The 15,421-nt window shown below is 66.6% G+C and overlaps 1 protein-coding gene across 1 annotated transcript in view; it reads left to right on the top strand.

Moving 5' to 3' along the window:
• GRIPAP1 (GRIP1 associated protein 1) overlaps positions 1-15,421 on the top strand; it is a 27,617-nt gene that overhangs the window by 6,212 nt on the left and 5,984 nt on the right. Inside the window, 8 exon segments of the mRNA XM_075071300.1 lie at positions 138-271; positions 444-521; positions 1,310-1,402; positions 2,219-2,353; positions 2,768-2,871; positions 3,788-3,913; positions 3,915-3,939; positions 3,941-4,000. Coding sequence (XP_074927401.1) covers positions 138-271; positions 444-521; positions 1,310-1,402; positions 2,219-2,353; positions 2,768-2,871; positions 3,788-3,913; positions 3,915-3,939; positions 3,941-4,000 — 755 coding nt within the window.

Genomic DNA, 15,421 nt, shown 5'->3' with positions numbered 1-15,421 from the left:
AGTGAGGGCTGGTGGTTAGAGCAGGGGAGCTGGGAGCCAGGACTCCTGGGTTCTCTCCCGGCTCTAGGAGGGCAGTGAGGGCTGGTGGTTAGAGCAGGGGAGCTGGGAGCCAGGACTCCTGGGTTCTCTCCCCTGAGTACGGGGACCCCGTCTCTGCTGTTCGTGCCCCAGGACCAAGCTGGCGGAGATCCAGCAGCAGAAAGACGAGGAGCTGAAATCGCTGCAGCTTTGCAACCAGAAACTGCAGCAGGAGCTGCAGGCAGCCGCACAGGTGAGAGGCGGGGGGCCTGCCACCCCCCCCGGGTCCCATCACATCCCTGGGGCAGGGGCTGGCTGGCTTGGGGGTGGGGAGGAGCCGGGCTGGGGGTGGCTCGGGGGTACAGAAGGCGATGGGATGCTTTTGGGGGGGCTCTATCCCAGCCTCTCCCTCTCTTCCCCCGCAGAGTGCCTCGGAGGTGCGGGAACAGCTGCAGAGCCGCCAGAGGGAGCACGCGGACGCCCTTCACGCCTTGCAGGACCAGGTGAGGGGCCCTGGGCTGGGGGCCCGGACTCCTGGGTTCTCTGGTTGGGGGCTGGGATCTGGTCCCCCCAGGGCCGTGTCAAGGGTAGCAGCTGTTCTCCCCGCCCCCTTTTCTCTAACCTCCTGGGTTCACTCCAGCCCCTTCCTGTGGGTCCCGCCGGCGGCCGTGTCGCCTCCCGGCCCGGCGTTTGCCCGGCCCGGCCCAGCCCGTGGTTCACCCGGCCTCTCTGGATCTTACCCGGGGCTTGGCTTTCGCGGCGGTTTCCAGTCTGGCTGCGTTTGCCGAGTCCTTCACCCCGTTTCCATTGGGCTCTTGCGGTTCGTGTCATGCTGTTGGCTCCTTCGTTACCTTCTGCTCGATTTTCTGTTGTGTTTTGCGGCGCCGGGACCGTCCGGTGCCTGCGTTTCCTGGGGCGCGGGCGGCATTCCCCGGGGCTCTGGGGGTTGAAGTTGATTTGACATTTCGCACCGACCCCGGGTCCCGCTTTGAATATTGCAGTTCACGGATATTTTCGTAGTGGTGTGTGTAACCCCCGATTCCTGCATCCTCACGTGACCGTGCGAATGGCACCTTGCCATGGGGGCCCCGCCCTGCCCCAGCCACAGGGCAGCAGTGGTGTCACACGTGAGGTGCAGCTGGGGAAACTGAGGCACTGATGGAGCATTGGCAGGGACGCGTTGCTGTTGTTCATCTCCTTCTCCTCGGCTGTTCTGCATGTTAACCTGCGTCTCTTCTTTTTCTGCCTCTGGGGCATCTCCCCCTCCCTGCTCCGTGCCCCCCGGGGGCAGGTGGTCTGCCAGAGCGCAGAGACCCAGGAGCAAGTAGAGACGATTCTCTCTGAGAACGATGCCCTGAGAACCAATCTAGCGGCGCTTGAGCAGGTACCCGCTGGGACACGCTTGGGCAGGGGGTGCTCTCCCCTGGCAGGCAGGGCTGGGCACTGGGGGGGCACCATGGGGCGGGGAGCCAGGTGTGGGGCTCGGCAGGACTCTTAGCTGGGGCGCCTGTGATCCCGTCCTGCACCCAGGTGAGGTTTCATCTGGGGCTGGGATTCGCCTTCACTGCCTGCCCTAAAACTCTCAAGTGCTGTCCCATCCCAGAAGCGGCTGCATCTTGGTGCCAGGGAGCTGTTATATGCAGCTGTTCCCCACCCCAGAGGCAGCTGCATCCCCCCCACCCCTCGGTGATTCACCCCTTCGGCCTGTGAGGCTGTTGCACTGAATTCCTGCTTGCTGGATTCTTTTCTCCTTGCATCTGGCATTCGCGTCCGCGTCCCCTCTGGTCTGTTCTCTGCCCTTGCCCCTAGGTGGAGGGGGGCAACCCCCCCAGCCTGCCCCCACCCCTGTGCTCTGATCCCAGTCACTGGTGCGCTCAGCCCTCCCCTTATCCCAGCTACTGGGGCCCCCTCGCTTGGTGTGGGGCACTTCGTAGCCAAGGGCAGGTTCCCAGCTCCTGTCCTGGGAGAGGCTGGAATTGACTAGCCCAGGCCGAGCGCCACGGGTAGGGGGTCAGGCTGCCGCCCGCGGGCCAGTAGCAGGTAGTTCCCCAGGCCGAGCACCGCAGGAGGGGGGCGTCAGGCTGCTGCCTGCGGGCCAGCGGCCGGTAGTTAGTTCCCCAGGCCAAGCGCCGCGGGGCGGGGGCCGGTGGCCGGTAGTTAGTTCCCCGGGCCGAGTGGCCTCTCCTCTCCCGCTGCTAAGATCCAGACATCGAAGACCCAGGAGCTGAACCTGCTGCGGGAGCAGAGTGCAGCGCTCAGCCTGGAGCTGCAGCAGAGGCAGAGCGAGAAGGAGGTGCTGGCCGGGCAGCGGGACGACCTCGACACCCAACTACAGGTGTGTGGAAACAGGACGCCTGGGTAGGGCTCATCCCGCCCATGGGGCCTGCAGGGGCTGCCCCGGGGCGGGGGGGTTTGGGTTATTAATGGGGCTGCGTTCCCTTGTCCGCCCCCCCTGGGTGTTCGTGGGGGGGGGGGTGTTCCCAATCAAGGAGCAGGCTGCTCTGCTCTGCCCTTTGCAGGATCCCAGAACCGGGGGGCTGCTGGGTTAATGCCCACGGGAGGCTGCGCTCTTGTGTTCACCTGTGGAACTCCTTGCCACGGGGCGGCCGACTGCCCAGAGAAGCAGCTGGAGGTCAGGCCCAAAGCCTGTCAGCCGGGGTCTCCCTGGCTGCTGTGGGAGACAGGGCCTGGCTGCGCTGTCGGGACAGTGGATTTATCAGGGCCTGGTACGGGCTCCCCCCCTTCCCAGGAATCCATCCGAGCCAACAGCCGCCTCCTAGAACAACTGCAGGAGCTGGGCCAGGAGAAGGAGAAGCTGGTTGTGGAGCTGGAAGAGGCCAGGAAGGTGAGGGGGTGGGGCGGGCAGGCCAGGTTCTGGGGGGGGCCGGTCTCGGGGTGCTTTGGCTGTGGGGGGGCTCAGCGGGAGTACTGGGGGGCCAGTCTCAGGGTGCTCTGGCTGTGGGGGAGCACTGGGGGTCTAGTCTCGGGGTGCTGTGGCTGGGGCGGGGGGGCTAGCGGAGGGCACTGGGGGCCGATCTCCGGGTGCTCTGGGCCCCCCCACCGGGGGGACACTGGGGATCTGTGTTCAGGGGTGCTCTGGCGGTGGAGGGGGGCGAGGTCTCAGCGGAGGCGACTGGGGGTCCGGTCCTCAGGGTGCCTTGGCCGGGGGGTGTGCTCAATCGGAGGGACGGGGGTGCCTCTGGCTGTGGGGGGAGCTCAGCGGAGGCCCTGGGGGGCGCTCTCGGGGGCACTCCTGGCCCATGGGGGGCTCAGCGGAGGACTCGCGGGGGCCCATCTCCGGGTTTCTGGCTGGGGGGGCTCAGTGGCGGACTGGGGGGGGCCGGGTTCTCGGGGGAGGGGGTCTATGGCTGCAGGGAGGCTCAGCAAGGCCACTGGGGCTGCTCTCGGGGGGGCGCTCTGGCCATTGGGGGCTCAGCAGAGGCACTGGGGGCCGGTTCTCGGGGTCTCCTGGATGAGGGAGGTGTCAGCGGGGCGAGGGCACTGGGTGGGCCGGGCTCGGGTCCTCTGGCTGCAGGGAGCGGCTCAGCGAGGGCACTGGGGGCCGGTCTCGGGGGGTCTCGGTGCAGGGAGTCAGCGAGGGCACTGGGGGCCGGCTAGGGCACTCTGGCCATGGGGGGCTCAGCCGGAGGCACTGGCGGGGCCGGTCTCAGGGGAGGGTCGCCTGGCTGCAGGGAGGCTAGCGAGGGCAAGGGGGGGCCGGTCTCGGGGCGCCTGGCTAGGGGCTCATCAGTGGGTGTTCCCCGGCGAGCGCAGAACAGCGCGAAGGTCCTGCTGGATGCGCTGGCGTGACGGCGCAGCAGGAAAGGGGGGGGGCAGCACCAGGAGGCGCGGGCGACCTGCGGGTGCAGCACGACAAGGAGGTGCTGGGTGTCCGGGCGAGTAGAGCGGGAGCTGCGCCAGGCTGCACGAGGAGAAGCAACGGCCATGCAGGAGCGCTGCGGGGCAGCTCAAGAGGAAGAAGGTGCTGGGTGTGGGGGGTAGGGAGCCGGGGGGGGGGGCACGCTCTGGGGGCCAGAAAACTTTTACACATAGCCTGTTCCAGCTGGTCTGCTCTGCCATGGCCGTTATGCTGTGGCTGTTTCCCCCAGCTGCTCTGCCCCAGAGCTGGCTGCATCGATCGCCCCGTGGGCACTCTGCCCAGCTGGGTGGGGTTGACGCTAAGCCCCTGCCTCTCTGAATGCCCCACGGCCCCCTCACTGTGAGGGCAAAGGCGTGATCGTGCCTCTCTCCGCGGCCGAAGGCGCCGGACCGGAGCTGGAGAGCTCACAGCAGAACGGTGGAGGAGCTGCGCCTCAAAAGCCAGTCCATGACCGGGGCCAAAGGCTGGTTCGACGGCGCGGCCAAGGAACGGAGGTGAGAGAGGCCCGGGTCCCACCCCCATATGCTGGCTGTTTCTCACTCCGTCCGTCCTTGTGTTGCAGGAGCGGATTAAAAGCACCAACGGGAATGAAAGAGACGCTCGAGTGTGCAAGCGAGCTAGCAGTGGCCTCGAGCGGAAGGTAGACGGCAGCTGCTGGTCCAAGGGGCGGCTGTGTCACCAAGCTGCGGAGCCCTCCGCTGGGGGGTTACCATGGCAGTTCCCCAGAGGTGCTGCATGTTCTTGTGGGACAAGGCAGCCCTTTAAACCGCCGTGGCTGCTTGGTCCCTCCTCTCAGCTAAAGGACCAGGAGATGGACGCTGCGCCAGGAGCAGCTGCAGGCGGGCCGAAGCCTCCCCGGGACGGCAACTGGGCACGATAAAAGCGCCTCAGGACAGGTGAGGCGGGAGCCCAGGTTTCCCCACCCCCCCCCCCCCCCCCCCCCCCCCCACCCCCCCCCCCCCCCCCTCGCCCCCCCCCCCCCCCCCCCCCCCCTCCCCCCCCCCCCCCCCCCCCCCCCCCCCTTTCCCCCCCCCTCTTTCCCGCCCCCCCCCCCCCCCCCCCCCCCCCCCCCCCCACGCCCCGCCCCCCCCCCCCCCCCCCCCCCCCCCCCCCCCCGCCCCCCCCCCCCCCCACCCCCCCCCCCCCCCCCCCCCCCCACCCTCCCCCCCCCCCCCCCCCGCCCCCCCCCCCCCCCCCCCCCCCCCCCCCCCCCCCCCCCCCACCCCCACCCCCCCTCCTCCGCCCAGGGCCCCCAGGGTGGGCTGGGATGGAGCTGGGTGGAAACTGACGCAGTCCGTGCTCTGACAGGAGGTGAAGACAGGTGGACGGCCAGCGCAGTCCTGGGAAGAAAGGCAGACGCTGCGTGAGTGGCCCCCGATCCGACCCACTCCAAGCCCTGGCCGAAAGGAACCCAGGAGTCCCTGATCCCATCGCTCTCTCCCGCTACCCCCCAAGCTGGACAGAACCTGGGCACTCCCCTGCTGTGACGCAGCTCGATGCAATGCAGTCATGGCAGCCCCCCCCCAGACCCATGCAGAGGGAAGACAGGGGTTGCACAGCACGCGCTCTCTGCTTCCCCCTGCCCAGCACAGGCTGACTGTGGGCCCACCGGCCCTTTCAATGCTCTGCCCCCTTCGCCGTAGCCAAAGACTTGAAGGGCGGCACTGAAGCTGGAGCGTGTAATGCGGGCGGTAGAAGTCTGCATGGACGACTTGGCAGGAGAGCCGACCAACAGCAACGACACGGACGGGTGAGCGGGGGATTGGACACTGGCCACCACCCCATTTGGCACCAGGACTAGCTGGCCCAGTGGCAGGACAGCGAATGGGACCTAGCCCTCAATCTCCAGTCCCTTCCCAGCCCTTTTGCACAAGTTTGACTCATCTGGTACTGACATGCAGCATCGCTGGGGCGGGCAGCTGGGAACCAAGCTGCACAGAGAATGTGCAGTGATCTTAGGCGTGGCCTGTAGGCGGCGATGTTCCCCTTCACCATTAGTGGGGTGCCCCACCATTCTTCCAGTCGAGCCAAGGCTTCACAGAGGGGGGAGGGGCAGTTGTCAGAGGATGAAGCCTGCGGAACTCCTCGCGCAGGATGGCCCGAAGGCATAGAACTCATGCAAGCTTTACGAGCGGTAGGGGATGCAAGGAGTGCCCCAGAGAAGGTGTGTTTGACTGGTGGCTAAGTGGAGATCAAATATTAATGACAAGTGTGTGCCCGTTTCCATGCCGGCCTCGGCTGCGCGGGCAGCTGGACTATTACAATACGAGTCGCGGCCTGAAATATTAATCCCGATGGCAACAACAGTTGAAAGGAAACATATGACTGGGCTACAGAGCCTTCCACCTCTCTCACAGAATAACTTGTCACCTGCTTAACGAGCGCTCAACTTCTGTCCCCCCAAGTGCCGGGGGCGGGGAGCCAGGAACTCGGGCGTGGTTGTGCCCAGCTCTCGGAGGGGAGTGGGGGCTGGTGGTTAGCAGCAGGGGGGGGGAGCCAGACTCGTGGGTCTCTCCCCGGCTCCGTGAGAAAGCTCAGCATGGTGTCCTTGTCGCGCTGTTTCTCGTGGCCGCTAGGGCCCTCCTCCAGAGCCAAGACATCTGGCCATCGCTGGAGCCGGCCGTAGTCACTGGGCTCCGCAGCAGAATGAGGGGCCTTAACACCCACTCCGGGAGGAAGGCCGCGCCCCCCGAGCATCTGTCTTGGGACCTTTTTGATGACGGGAGGGCTACGCCCTGTCTCCGTCCCTGGAATCCCATGGGGCATGAAGGCCGCCCCTTTGGGGTTTCCCCGACCTGCTGCTTCACGCCGCCATGAGCGGCGCTAGGAGAGACACACCACGGAAGGCCGATATTCCCTCATGGACACCATGCGACGGAGCCGGGTCCCATGCGCTACTGGCCTGCGGCTACCTCGAGTGTTGAGGACCCCATTCTGGGCGGAGGACTCAAGTCTGTAGCCTAGTCGACTCCCAGCGATGCACGGCCTGGTAGGGGAGGCGCAGCGCAGAAACAGCGCACAAGCAGACACCGGCTGGAATTGTCTGATAGGATCTCATCGGAGCCGGGAGGAGAATCCAGGAGTCCCTGTCGGGATCGCGCAGGCGCCCCTGCTCCTACACCACCTAGAGCCGCCTCAGTCCCCATCTAGTCCCTTAGACGCAGGCCAGGACTAACTCATTGTGAGCTTTGCTGGTGGAGCCAGGTCCTCCGAGGCTCCCCATGTCCCCGGTCACCTGCGTCACTCGAGCGGTGCGAGCGCACAGCTCCCCCCGAACTGGAGTCACTGGGTATGCAACTGGCCACATGTCCGGGCGAGCTAGGGGAGGCGGACGAGACAAACTCACAAATCACTGTAGACGATGCGAGAGACGCCAATCTCCGTGCAGTGGCTCATAACTTGCTCGCTGATGCTCAAAAAGCATGTGTCCCACTCTTCCATGAGCTCGCTGCATCTCGAGCTATCCGGCTCTTGCTGGGCCTCCGGGCAGACACATTGGTCATCCCACCCATGGCTGGAATTCATTCCTCACTTGATAGGCAGAACCTGGGTGCGGAGGAGGGGGGGCTGGAGTCAGAACTGGCAGTGGTTGTCAGGCGGAGGGCACATCCCGTGCTATGCCGAGGGGGCACGGTCATGTATATCTCCCACAACATCCAAACACATTCTCTGGGCACTCCTTGGGCACGAGGGAGTGCTGATTCTGCTTGCCACGGCGCGAGGAAGTTCCCGCGCCATCCTCTGAAAACGCCCCCCCGTAAGCGGCTATGAGAATGGTGGGCACCCTAAAAGGGAAGGGGAACTGCCCCTCAGGCCACACTTAAATCAATGCAATTCTCTTGCAGCGTCCCCGGGAGAGGAGTGATGTGCATAGAGAGAGAGCGGAGGGGATGGGAGGGATAGGTCATTCTGTCCTGCCCCACGGCCAATCCTGGGAAATGGCGTGGGCCCATTCTCCCCGGCCGCAGGTGCCGGATGGGGGCGTGCGGCATCGGTGGTACCGAGAGAAGGTGAGTAAAAATTTGTTCGACGTTTTCTACGGCGGGTAGCCGGGGGGAGGGGTGGGGCCAACTATGGATGTAGGTTGAAAAAGAGGTGGGGGGGGGAGAATGGGAGAGGGTAAACCTTCGAGAATGTAGAAGAAGGGATAGAGAGCAAAGGTGAAGCCGTGATAGAGATGAGATAAAAAAGTATAAGGCGAATCAACGGGAGAAAGATAGAGATATATCTAGGGCTGAAGATAGGGCGACATGAAGGTAGGGGATTAATGCAAGGCACAGCAAAAAATACGCGTGCAGGGGTGGGCGGCCTCAGGGGTAATGGAAGGAAGGCAAGCCACATGCTTGACTTTTCACACTCTCACTCCTCTAAGGCAGGGCGGATGACTCGGACTCCACTAGCGCTTCTTCGTCCCGGGGGGCGCTCGCCTGCAGTCGCACGCACTGTGCAGCACTGTGCCAAATGCTCTGGCCCACTAAGAGGTTCACATACACCGGCTCACAGTCGCACGCCTGTTCATAGACAGCAGATCGGGGGCGGATGCATCGCATAACCCCAGGGAGCTCGCAGCTTGGAGACTGAGCAGCGGGCTCGGGTACAGCAGGCAGCCACTCACACTCCGTACTTACTCACGGGACCCAAGAGGCACTGCCCCTCTCCTGCACACAATCCGATAGACGTCTCCTTCTGGTCACGTGGGCGTTCAATCAGTCCGCAACATCCAGCCTACGCTATATGCAGAGACGGAGAGAGAACAGCCAGGTGGAAACCCCCGCCGGGAGTCGAACCCGGGGTACCCAACCTCCGCTTTCCCTGACCGCCGCTCGGGGAGCACAGCCTCTGGCCGCCAAGGACCAAGTTCCCAGCGCGCAGCTCCCACGCGACTGCGTGAAGTCCCGCTCCGGGCCGCCTGCGGCGGGACCGGATACGGGAGTAGGAGTAGACTGCAGTACGCAGCAGAGAAGGATGCGGGGAGAGAAAGGTACAGCCGGGAGGAGGGAGAGGGGAATGGGAGTGCGGAGGAAACGCCTAAGCGAACCGGGGGGGCGCCGCGGGCACGGGGCGAGAGGGCACAGGGAGAGGGCAGAGGAGAGAAGGCGGCAAGAGGTGGAGGGAGGACAGCGCTGGGGGTGCATTGGGCAGGAGGTGGGGCGATGTCCACGCTCTGGGACCTCTGCCCCCACAGGTTAGAAGCACCTGATAGTTGAGCAGCTCCTCAGATGGCGGCGCGATCTGTGCCGTAAAAGTGCCATTGATTGAGACCTACGTCATGGACAGTCGCATTGTGAGAACCCCAGTGTATCAGAGGGGGCGGGGGTTGGCTCCTTGTGCCCACGGGTTGGATTCATCCGAGCGCCACGTCCCAGACGTTCTAGGGGGAGTCTTGTGCATGGCATGCTGTGAAAGCCTCACCCACTCCCCGGGTGAGTTCAGTTACTGCGGCACAGCGGTGGACACGCAGTGGAGGGGCAGGCTGGATGCCGGGGGGCTGTGGCTTGGAGTGAGGCGCGCTGGGCAGGGGCCGCGGGGGTGACGTGGAGGGCACCGAGCAGGGCGCTGGTCTCAGGGGAAGCCAGGCTGGGCAAGGCGCGGGGCGGGCGAGCTCGAGCGGGAGGCACCACAGGCAGGGGAGTGAGGGGCACCGGGCTGGGCATGAAGTGGGGGCTGGGCAGGGGCACGGGGCGGGAGTGAGGGCACTAGCAGGCTGCAGTTCGGGGGCGGAAAGCCTTCGGCGCAGACAGGAACACCGGCTTGCAGCAGCCCTTTGTCGCGCACTTGCATACCCCCCCCCCCATCCTGAGCGGTCTGCCCCGGGCGATGTTCTTGCGGCGTGTCCCGCCCCAAAGGTGGCTGCATGTCGCATGAGCGAGGCCCGCCGGTCAGTGTTCTCGTGCGGGCTGTTCCTGCCCAGGGTGGCTGCAGTGTCGGCAGAAGGAGGCGCTCGGGCAGTGTTTCTGTGCGGCTAGTTCCTAGGTCCCCAGGGACTGTCCTTTTCTCCAGTCACTCTGTTGCTCTGGAAGGAGATTCGAGAGCCCACCTGAGCACCTTCCCGCCCCTGCAGATAAAAAAAAGGAAGCAATTTGGGGCGGCATCCCCTACAGGAGAAAAGGCTGTGTGCTTGTTCCCTGCAGCCCCGGAACTGTTCCTGTCCCGCGCTTCCTCAAGAAGTCGCCGGGCGCTGTCCCTTCCCGCTCCCCCCTGGGTCACCTTGGCCCAGAGGTGGCTTTGGGAATAGCCAGCCTGGCTCAGAGGGCGCCGGCATCCCCGCGAAATGTGGCGTGAGAGGAGTCCCTGGAACACGGGCATGCCCCGGGATGGGGCTGGGCCCTCTCCCCTGGCGGGCAGGGCTGGGGGTGGGCTGGGGGTGCTGTGGTGGGGGGTGGGGGACTTGCTGCCCAGCATTGCCAGGGCCACGCAAAGTTAGATCCGTCTGTCCGTCGTGCAGGGTATGGGCTGCACCCTCCACTCTCAGCCCCGCGGCTCAGGCGAGCATTTGCCTAGCATGCCTACGAGGTTGCAGCATCTCTGGGCGGGTGCTGGGGAGTAGCCGCGCACCACGGCACCCGGGACAGCCCCCCCGGTAGGAGATGTAGCCATCTTCTGGGCAGGCGCGGGAGCTGGGGTGCGGGCAGCTCTGGCGCTGGCTCTGGGTATAAAACTACTGCGGTTGCGTCGTCTCCCCTCGGCTCGGCACACCAGTCTCCGCGCTTGAATGTTATGGAAGGCTAAAAATACCTTCCCGTTCCCTTCTCTGCTCATGCCCTGCCCTGCGCAGCGGGTGGACCAGAGTCCTGGCTCGCCACCCCCCCACCCGCTCTCAACCCACCAGCGCTCCGGGTTCACTTCAGAGCCGGAGTTGAACCTAGGAGCCAGGACTCCTAGCCCCAAATAACTGAGAAATGGCGGGGGGAGTGGGAGCCAGGACTCCGGTTCTCCCGGTCTGGGAGGGAGTGGGGGCTGTATCAGAGGACGGTGGTTTACGGGCGGAGGGTCAGAGAAGCCTGGGTTCGTCTCTTGGCTCACTGCCGCCCTGCCTAGGGGTGGGTCGCCTCGTCTGTTCCAGCTGGTTTGCCTGGGGCCACTTGCCTCCTGAGCGTGTATGGGGGCTCGCTAGGGGGGCTGCATTGCGGGCTCACCGTCCCCCCCGTCCCCCAGATGTTGTCAGCCCCCGTGGCCCTGGAGCCGGTGGGCCTGGGCAGCGTCCTGCGGGACCTGGTGAAGCCGGCGCGACGACAAACCTGCGGGAGATGAACAGAAGCTGCCGCAGAATTCATGCTGGAGGAGGCGCTCACCAAGACATGCACTGTGCGAACGGTGAGGGCGGGCACGGGGGGGGAGGCGCCGACCCTGGTTCTCTGCCCTCACCCTCTCTCTCCTCTGCTGTGCAGGCACACCTGGGTCCTAATCCAGAAGATCGTGCGGCCGAGCAAGGAGTTGCCCCCTCCCCCTGCCACACCCCAACGGCGCCGACCCCCTGACCACCCCCGTGCACTGCGCAGGGGCAGGGCCTGCCTCTTCCCAGGGCCCCAGCCTTGCTGCAACGCTGCTCCCCTGCCCAGCCAGCAGCTTCCCCCATTTCCGCCGCGCACGCCGCCCGTGGGATACAACTATGGGGTGGGAACTATAATCCCTCGTATGGCCTGCCCCCTAGACTGCCCCGGAGCTCTGTCACTGGGTAAGTTACCCTCTAGGTCTGTTCCCCAGCCCCTCACCATCCCCGCTCAGTAATGGGAACTATACCCCCCTGCCGCGCTCTGTCCTGTCTGCCTCTCCCCTTCCGGGGGCACCGAACCCCACCCCTGCAGCTCTGGTAATGGGTTAATTTATCTCCCTTCCCCCCAAGCTCTGCCCCATTGCCCTTGCACCCTCCAACTGGCAGGGGGGTGCGCCCCCCTAGGCTCCCTTCCCTACCTCACTACCCACCCCACCCATACTACTGCATCCCTGCCCCACCTTCTCCTGCCCCCACTTCTCCCAACCCTCGTCACTTCATGTCACGCTCCGCCCCCGGGCCTTCACCCTGTGCCTGGGGGACTATGGGGGCTGGCGTAACTGGCCTTTAAGAAGCAGGAAAGAGGCAAGATTCATGTGCTGCGCCAATTGACAGGAGGGGACTGCAGCCCAATTCCCCAGGGCGCCTTGTGAGGGGGAAAGGGGGGTCAGGAGTGAGGGGCAACCAGCAGGGTCGTGGGGAGCGACTGTGGTCGGAGAGGATGGGGCAGCAGGCCAGGCTAGCGGGGGCCTCGGGATCGGGAGTGAGGGCACCGGCGAGCTGGGAGGGAGGGCTTGGGCTGAGCAGGGGCTGCGGGCGGGAGGGAGGGGGGAGAGCTGGGGGCGGGCCGGGCTAGCAGGGAGGCTGCCGTCGGGAGGGAGAGGGGGCAGGCCGCTAGCAGGGGGCGCGGGTCGGGAGGGGGGTGCAGAGCGGGGGGGGGCAGGCGGGCTAGCAGGGTGCTGGCGGAGGGGGGGGGCAGAGCTTGGGGGGGCGGGCTGGCTACGCAGGGGCTGCGGGCGGCGAGGGAGGGGGGCAGAGGCGGGGGGCAGGCCGGGCTAGCAGGGGCTGCGGGTCGGGAGGGAGGGGAGGGCAGAAGCGGGGGGTGCAGGGCCGGCTAGCAGGGGGCTGCGGGTCGGGGGGGGGCAGAGCTGGGGCAGGGGCTGGGGCTAGGCAGGGGGCTGCGGTCGGGAGGATGGGGGGCAGGGCGGCAGAGCAAGGGCTGCGGGTCGGGAGGAGGGGGGCAGAGTGGGGGGGCAGGCCGGGCTAGCAGGGGCGCGGGTCGGAGGGATTTGAGTGGGGGCAGGCCGGCCTCAGGCTAGGGGCTCTCGGGGTCGGGAGCAGAGGGGGGGCCACGAGCGCGGCCAGGAGGTGCACCGGGATGGCTAGGGAGGCGCATGCGGGTCGGAGGGATGGGGGGCATGGGCCCGGGCTAGCAGCGGCTCGGGTCGGAGGGATGGGGGGGGGTGCAGCGCTGGGGGGGCGAGGCCGGGCTAGCAGGAGGGCCTAGCGCGCTTCGGGAGGGGGCAGAGCTTGGGGGAGTGCAGGGAAGGACGGGCTGCAGGGGGCTGCGGGTCGGGAGGGGGGCAGAAGCCTGGGGGGGCGGGCCGGGGCTAGCAGGGTGGCTGCGGGTCGGGAGGAGGGGCCGGGCAGTCGGCGCAGGGGCGCTGAAGCAGGGGCGCGGGTCGGGAGGGGGGGGGGGCAGGGCCGGGCTACGCAGGGTGCGGGTCGGGAGGGGGCGGGCACCGGCCTACAAGCTCTCTGAGTTTCCCCATGGGGTTCTTGGCTCCTCTACCATATGCTCTTCTGCGTCGCTTGCTCTGAACCCCCTTTCCTGCCGTCTCCCCGCAGGGTACCAGTACAGCCCCGCCCGCAAGGGGCAGTTCTGTGTCCGTCCAGCTCTGCGGGGGGGGGGGGCGATGATGTTCTGACATGCACTTCTCTCCCCCCTCGGGGGCATATTAGGTGTTGTTGTGACGGACCCGCGGTTAATACGGAGACAATCAAAGATTGGGACGCTTGCAGTGCCGCCTCGCTGCTGTCAGTGGGGGCCTGGTAGGGGCTGCTCTCCTTGCCGGCGGCTGCTGGGGGCAGGCCAGGGGAGAATCAGTGGGCTTGCATCTCCTCCGGCAGTTGCTGGGGGGGGTCTGGGGGCAGGGGCAAGGGGGAGAATCAGTGGGGGCTGCTCTCCTCCGCAGTGCTGGGGGGCAGTGGGAGGAGGGGATCAGTGGGGCTGCTCCCTCCGCGCAGTGCTGGGGGGTGCGGAGGGGCGCAGGGGGCGAGGGGGGTCATGGGTGGGCTGCTCTCCTCCCGGCCAGTGCTGGGGGGCTGCTGGGGCGCAGGGGCAGGGGGGATCAGTGCGGGCTGGCTCTCCCCCCTCGCAGTGCTTGGGGGGGGTGCTGGGGGGCAGGGCCAGGGGGGATCATGTGGGGGCTGCTCTCCCGCGCAGTGCTGGGGGGTGCGGGGGCAGGGCACAGGGGGGGATCAGTGGGGCTGCTTCCTGCCGGCGTGCTGGGGGGTGGGTTGCTGGGGCATGGGGCAGGGGGGGATCAGTGGGGGCTGCTCTCCTCCGGCAGTGCTGGGTGGGTGGCTGGGGGCCAGGCCAGGGGGGGATGCAGATGGGGCTGCCTCTCCTAGCAGTGCTGGGGGCAGGGCGCGGGGGGGGGATCTAGTGGGGCTGCTTGCTCCGCGCAGTTGCTGGGGGGGGGGGCCGGGGGGATCATGGGGGCTGCTCTCCTCCAGCAGTGCTGGGGGGCTGCTGTGGGGAGGGCCCAGGGGGGGATCAGTGGGGGCTGTCTTCCTCTGTGGCAGTTGCCTGAGGGGCAGGTGGCTGGGGGGATCAGTGGGGGACTTCACCACAGATCATGCCCCTCTGGCCCTGTGTGGGGGACCCACCTCAGTGCACCAGCCCTTCTCAGGGGGGCCACTGTCTCCTTGGGGTCAGGGCCCCTCCACCTCCTGGAGCCGCACCTCTCTGAGCCTCAGCACGTCTGTTCTGCGTGGGCCCCCACTCAGGGAGTCCCTCGCTCTGGCCCCCAAGGGGATAATCCCCCCGCCCCGTTCACTAGCCCAGAGGGTTTATTGAGCATCTGACCCAGCACAGGAACTCCCTGCCCCCGCCTTGGCCCCCCAGCCAGCACATCCCAGTCCCCCTGCATCAGGGCCTCTGCCTGCTCCCCTCTCCAGCCCTACCCCCCACTCCAGCTGGGATCTGCTACCCCTGCCCCCACCGCCCTCTGTCCATTGGCTCTCTCCGGTAACCGGGGTGCTGTGGCCTCCCCCCTCCTCTGGCGGAGACTGGCGCTGGTCAGGTCCTGGCCCTCTTCCCCGCAGCCCATTGTGCCCCACTGGCCAGACCCGCTGCGACGTCTGCAGCTGGGTCTCCGAGTCACCAGTCGCTGGGGTCATCCATTCTCCAGCCATCGCCGGGTTCCACTTCCCTCCCCCCTCTTACAACCAGCGCTAACCCCCAGGGACCCTGAGTCCCACCCCTCAGCCTTGCAACCCCGGAACAACAGAAAAAACCAAGACCACCCCCCCGTCACAGGGACATTGGGGGATCAGCAGAGGGGCCTGGGGGAAGGGCAGGGCTGAGAGGACACCATGGGTGGGAAATGACTATCTCATTTGTCTTAAAACTCCTCCAGTGTGTGCCCCGAAAGCTTGCCAGTCAGGGCAGGAAGCCAAGGCGTCTGGGTTAATCCACTCGGGCAAATGTCACGTTCCCTACCCCACCCCACCCCAGAGCTGGCCGCATCTCAAGTGCCAGGAGAGCTGTCCCTGCAGGGTGTTCACGCGGCTGGTCCCCAGCGCCCCACCCAGAGCTGGCCGCATCTCAGCACGAGACGAAGCTGTCCTGAAGGTGCTACATGCGGCTGGTCCCCAGGCCTGCCCCGCCCCAGAGCTGCTGCATCTCGGCGTTGGCAAAGCTGGGGGAGGAGCGAGGCTGGATGTCAGGACCCCGCAGGGGCTGGATCAAAGGCTGCCTGGAACGATCTCCCTCCCCCGGTGCCACTTCTGGGGGCTTTCAGCGG

This window comes from Chelonoidis abingdonii, chromosome 11 (assembly GCF_003597395.2).
Source record: "Chelonoidis abingdonii isolate Lonesome George chromosome 11, CheloAbing_2.0, whole genome shotgun sequence".
Classification (NCBI taxonomy): domain Eukaryota; kingdom Metazoa; phylum Chordata; order Testudines; family Testudinidae; genus Chelonoidis; species Chelonoidis abingdonii.
The sequence above is the reverse complement of the archived record's forward strand: the minus strand, read 5'-3'. Positions and strand labels throughout refer to the sequence as shown.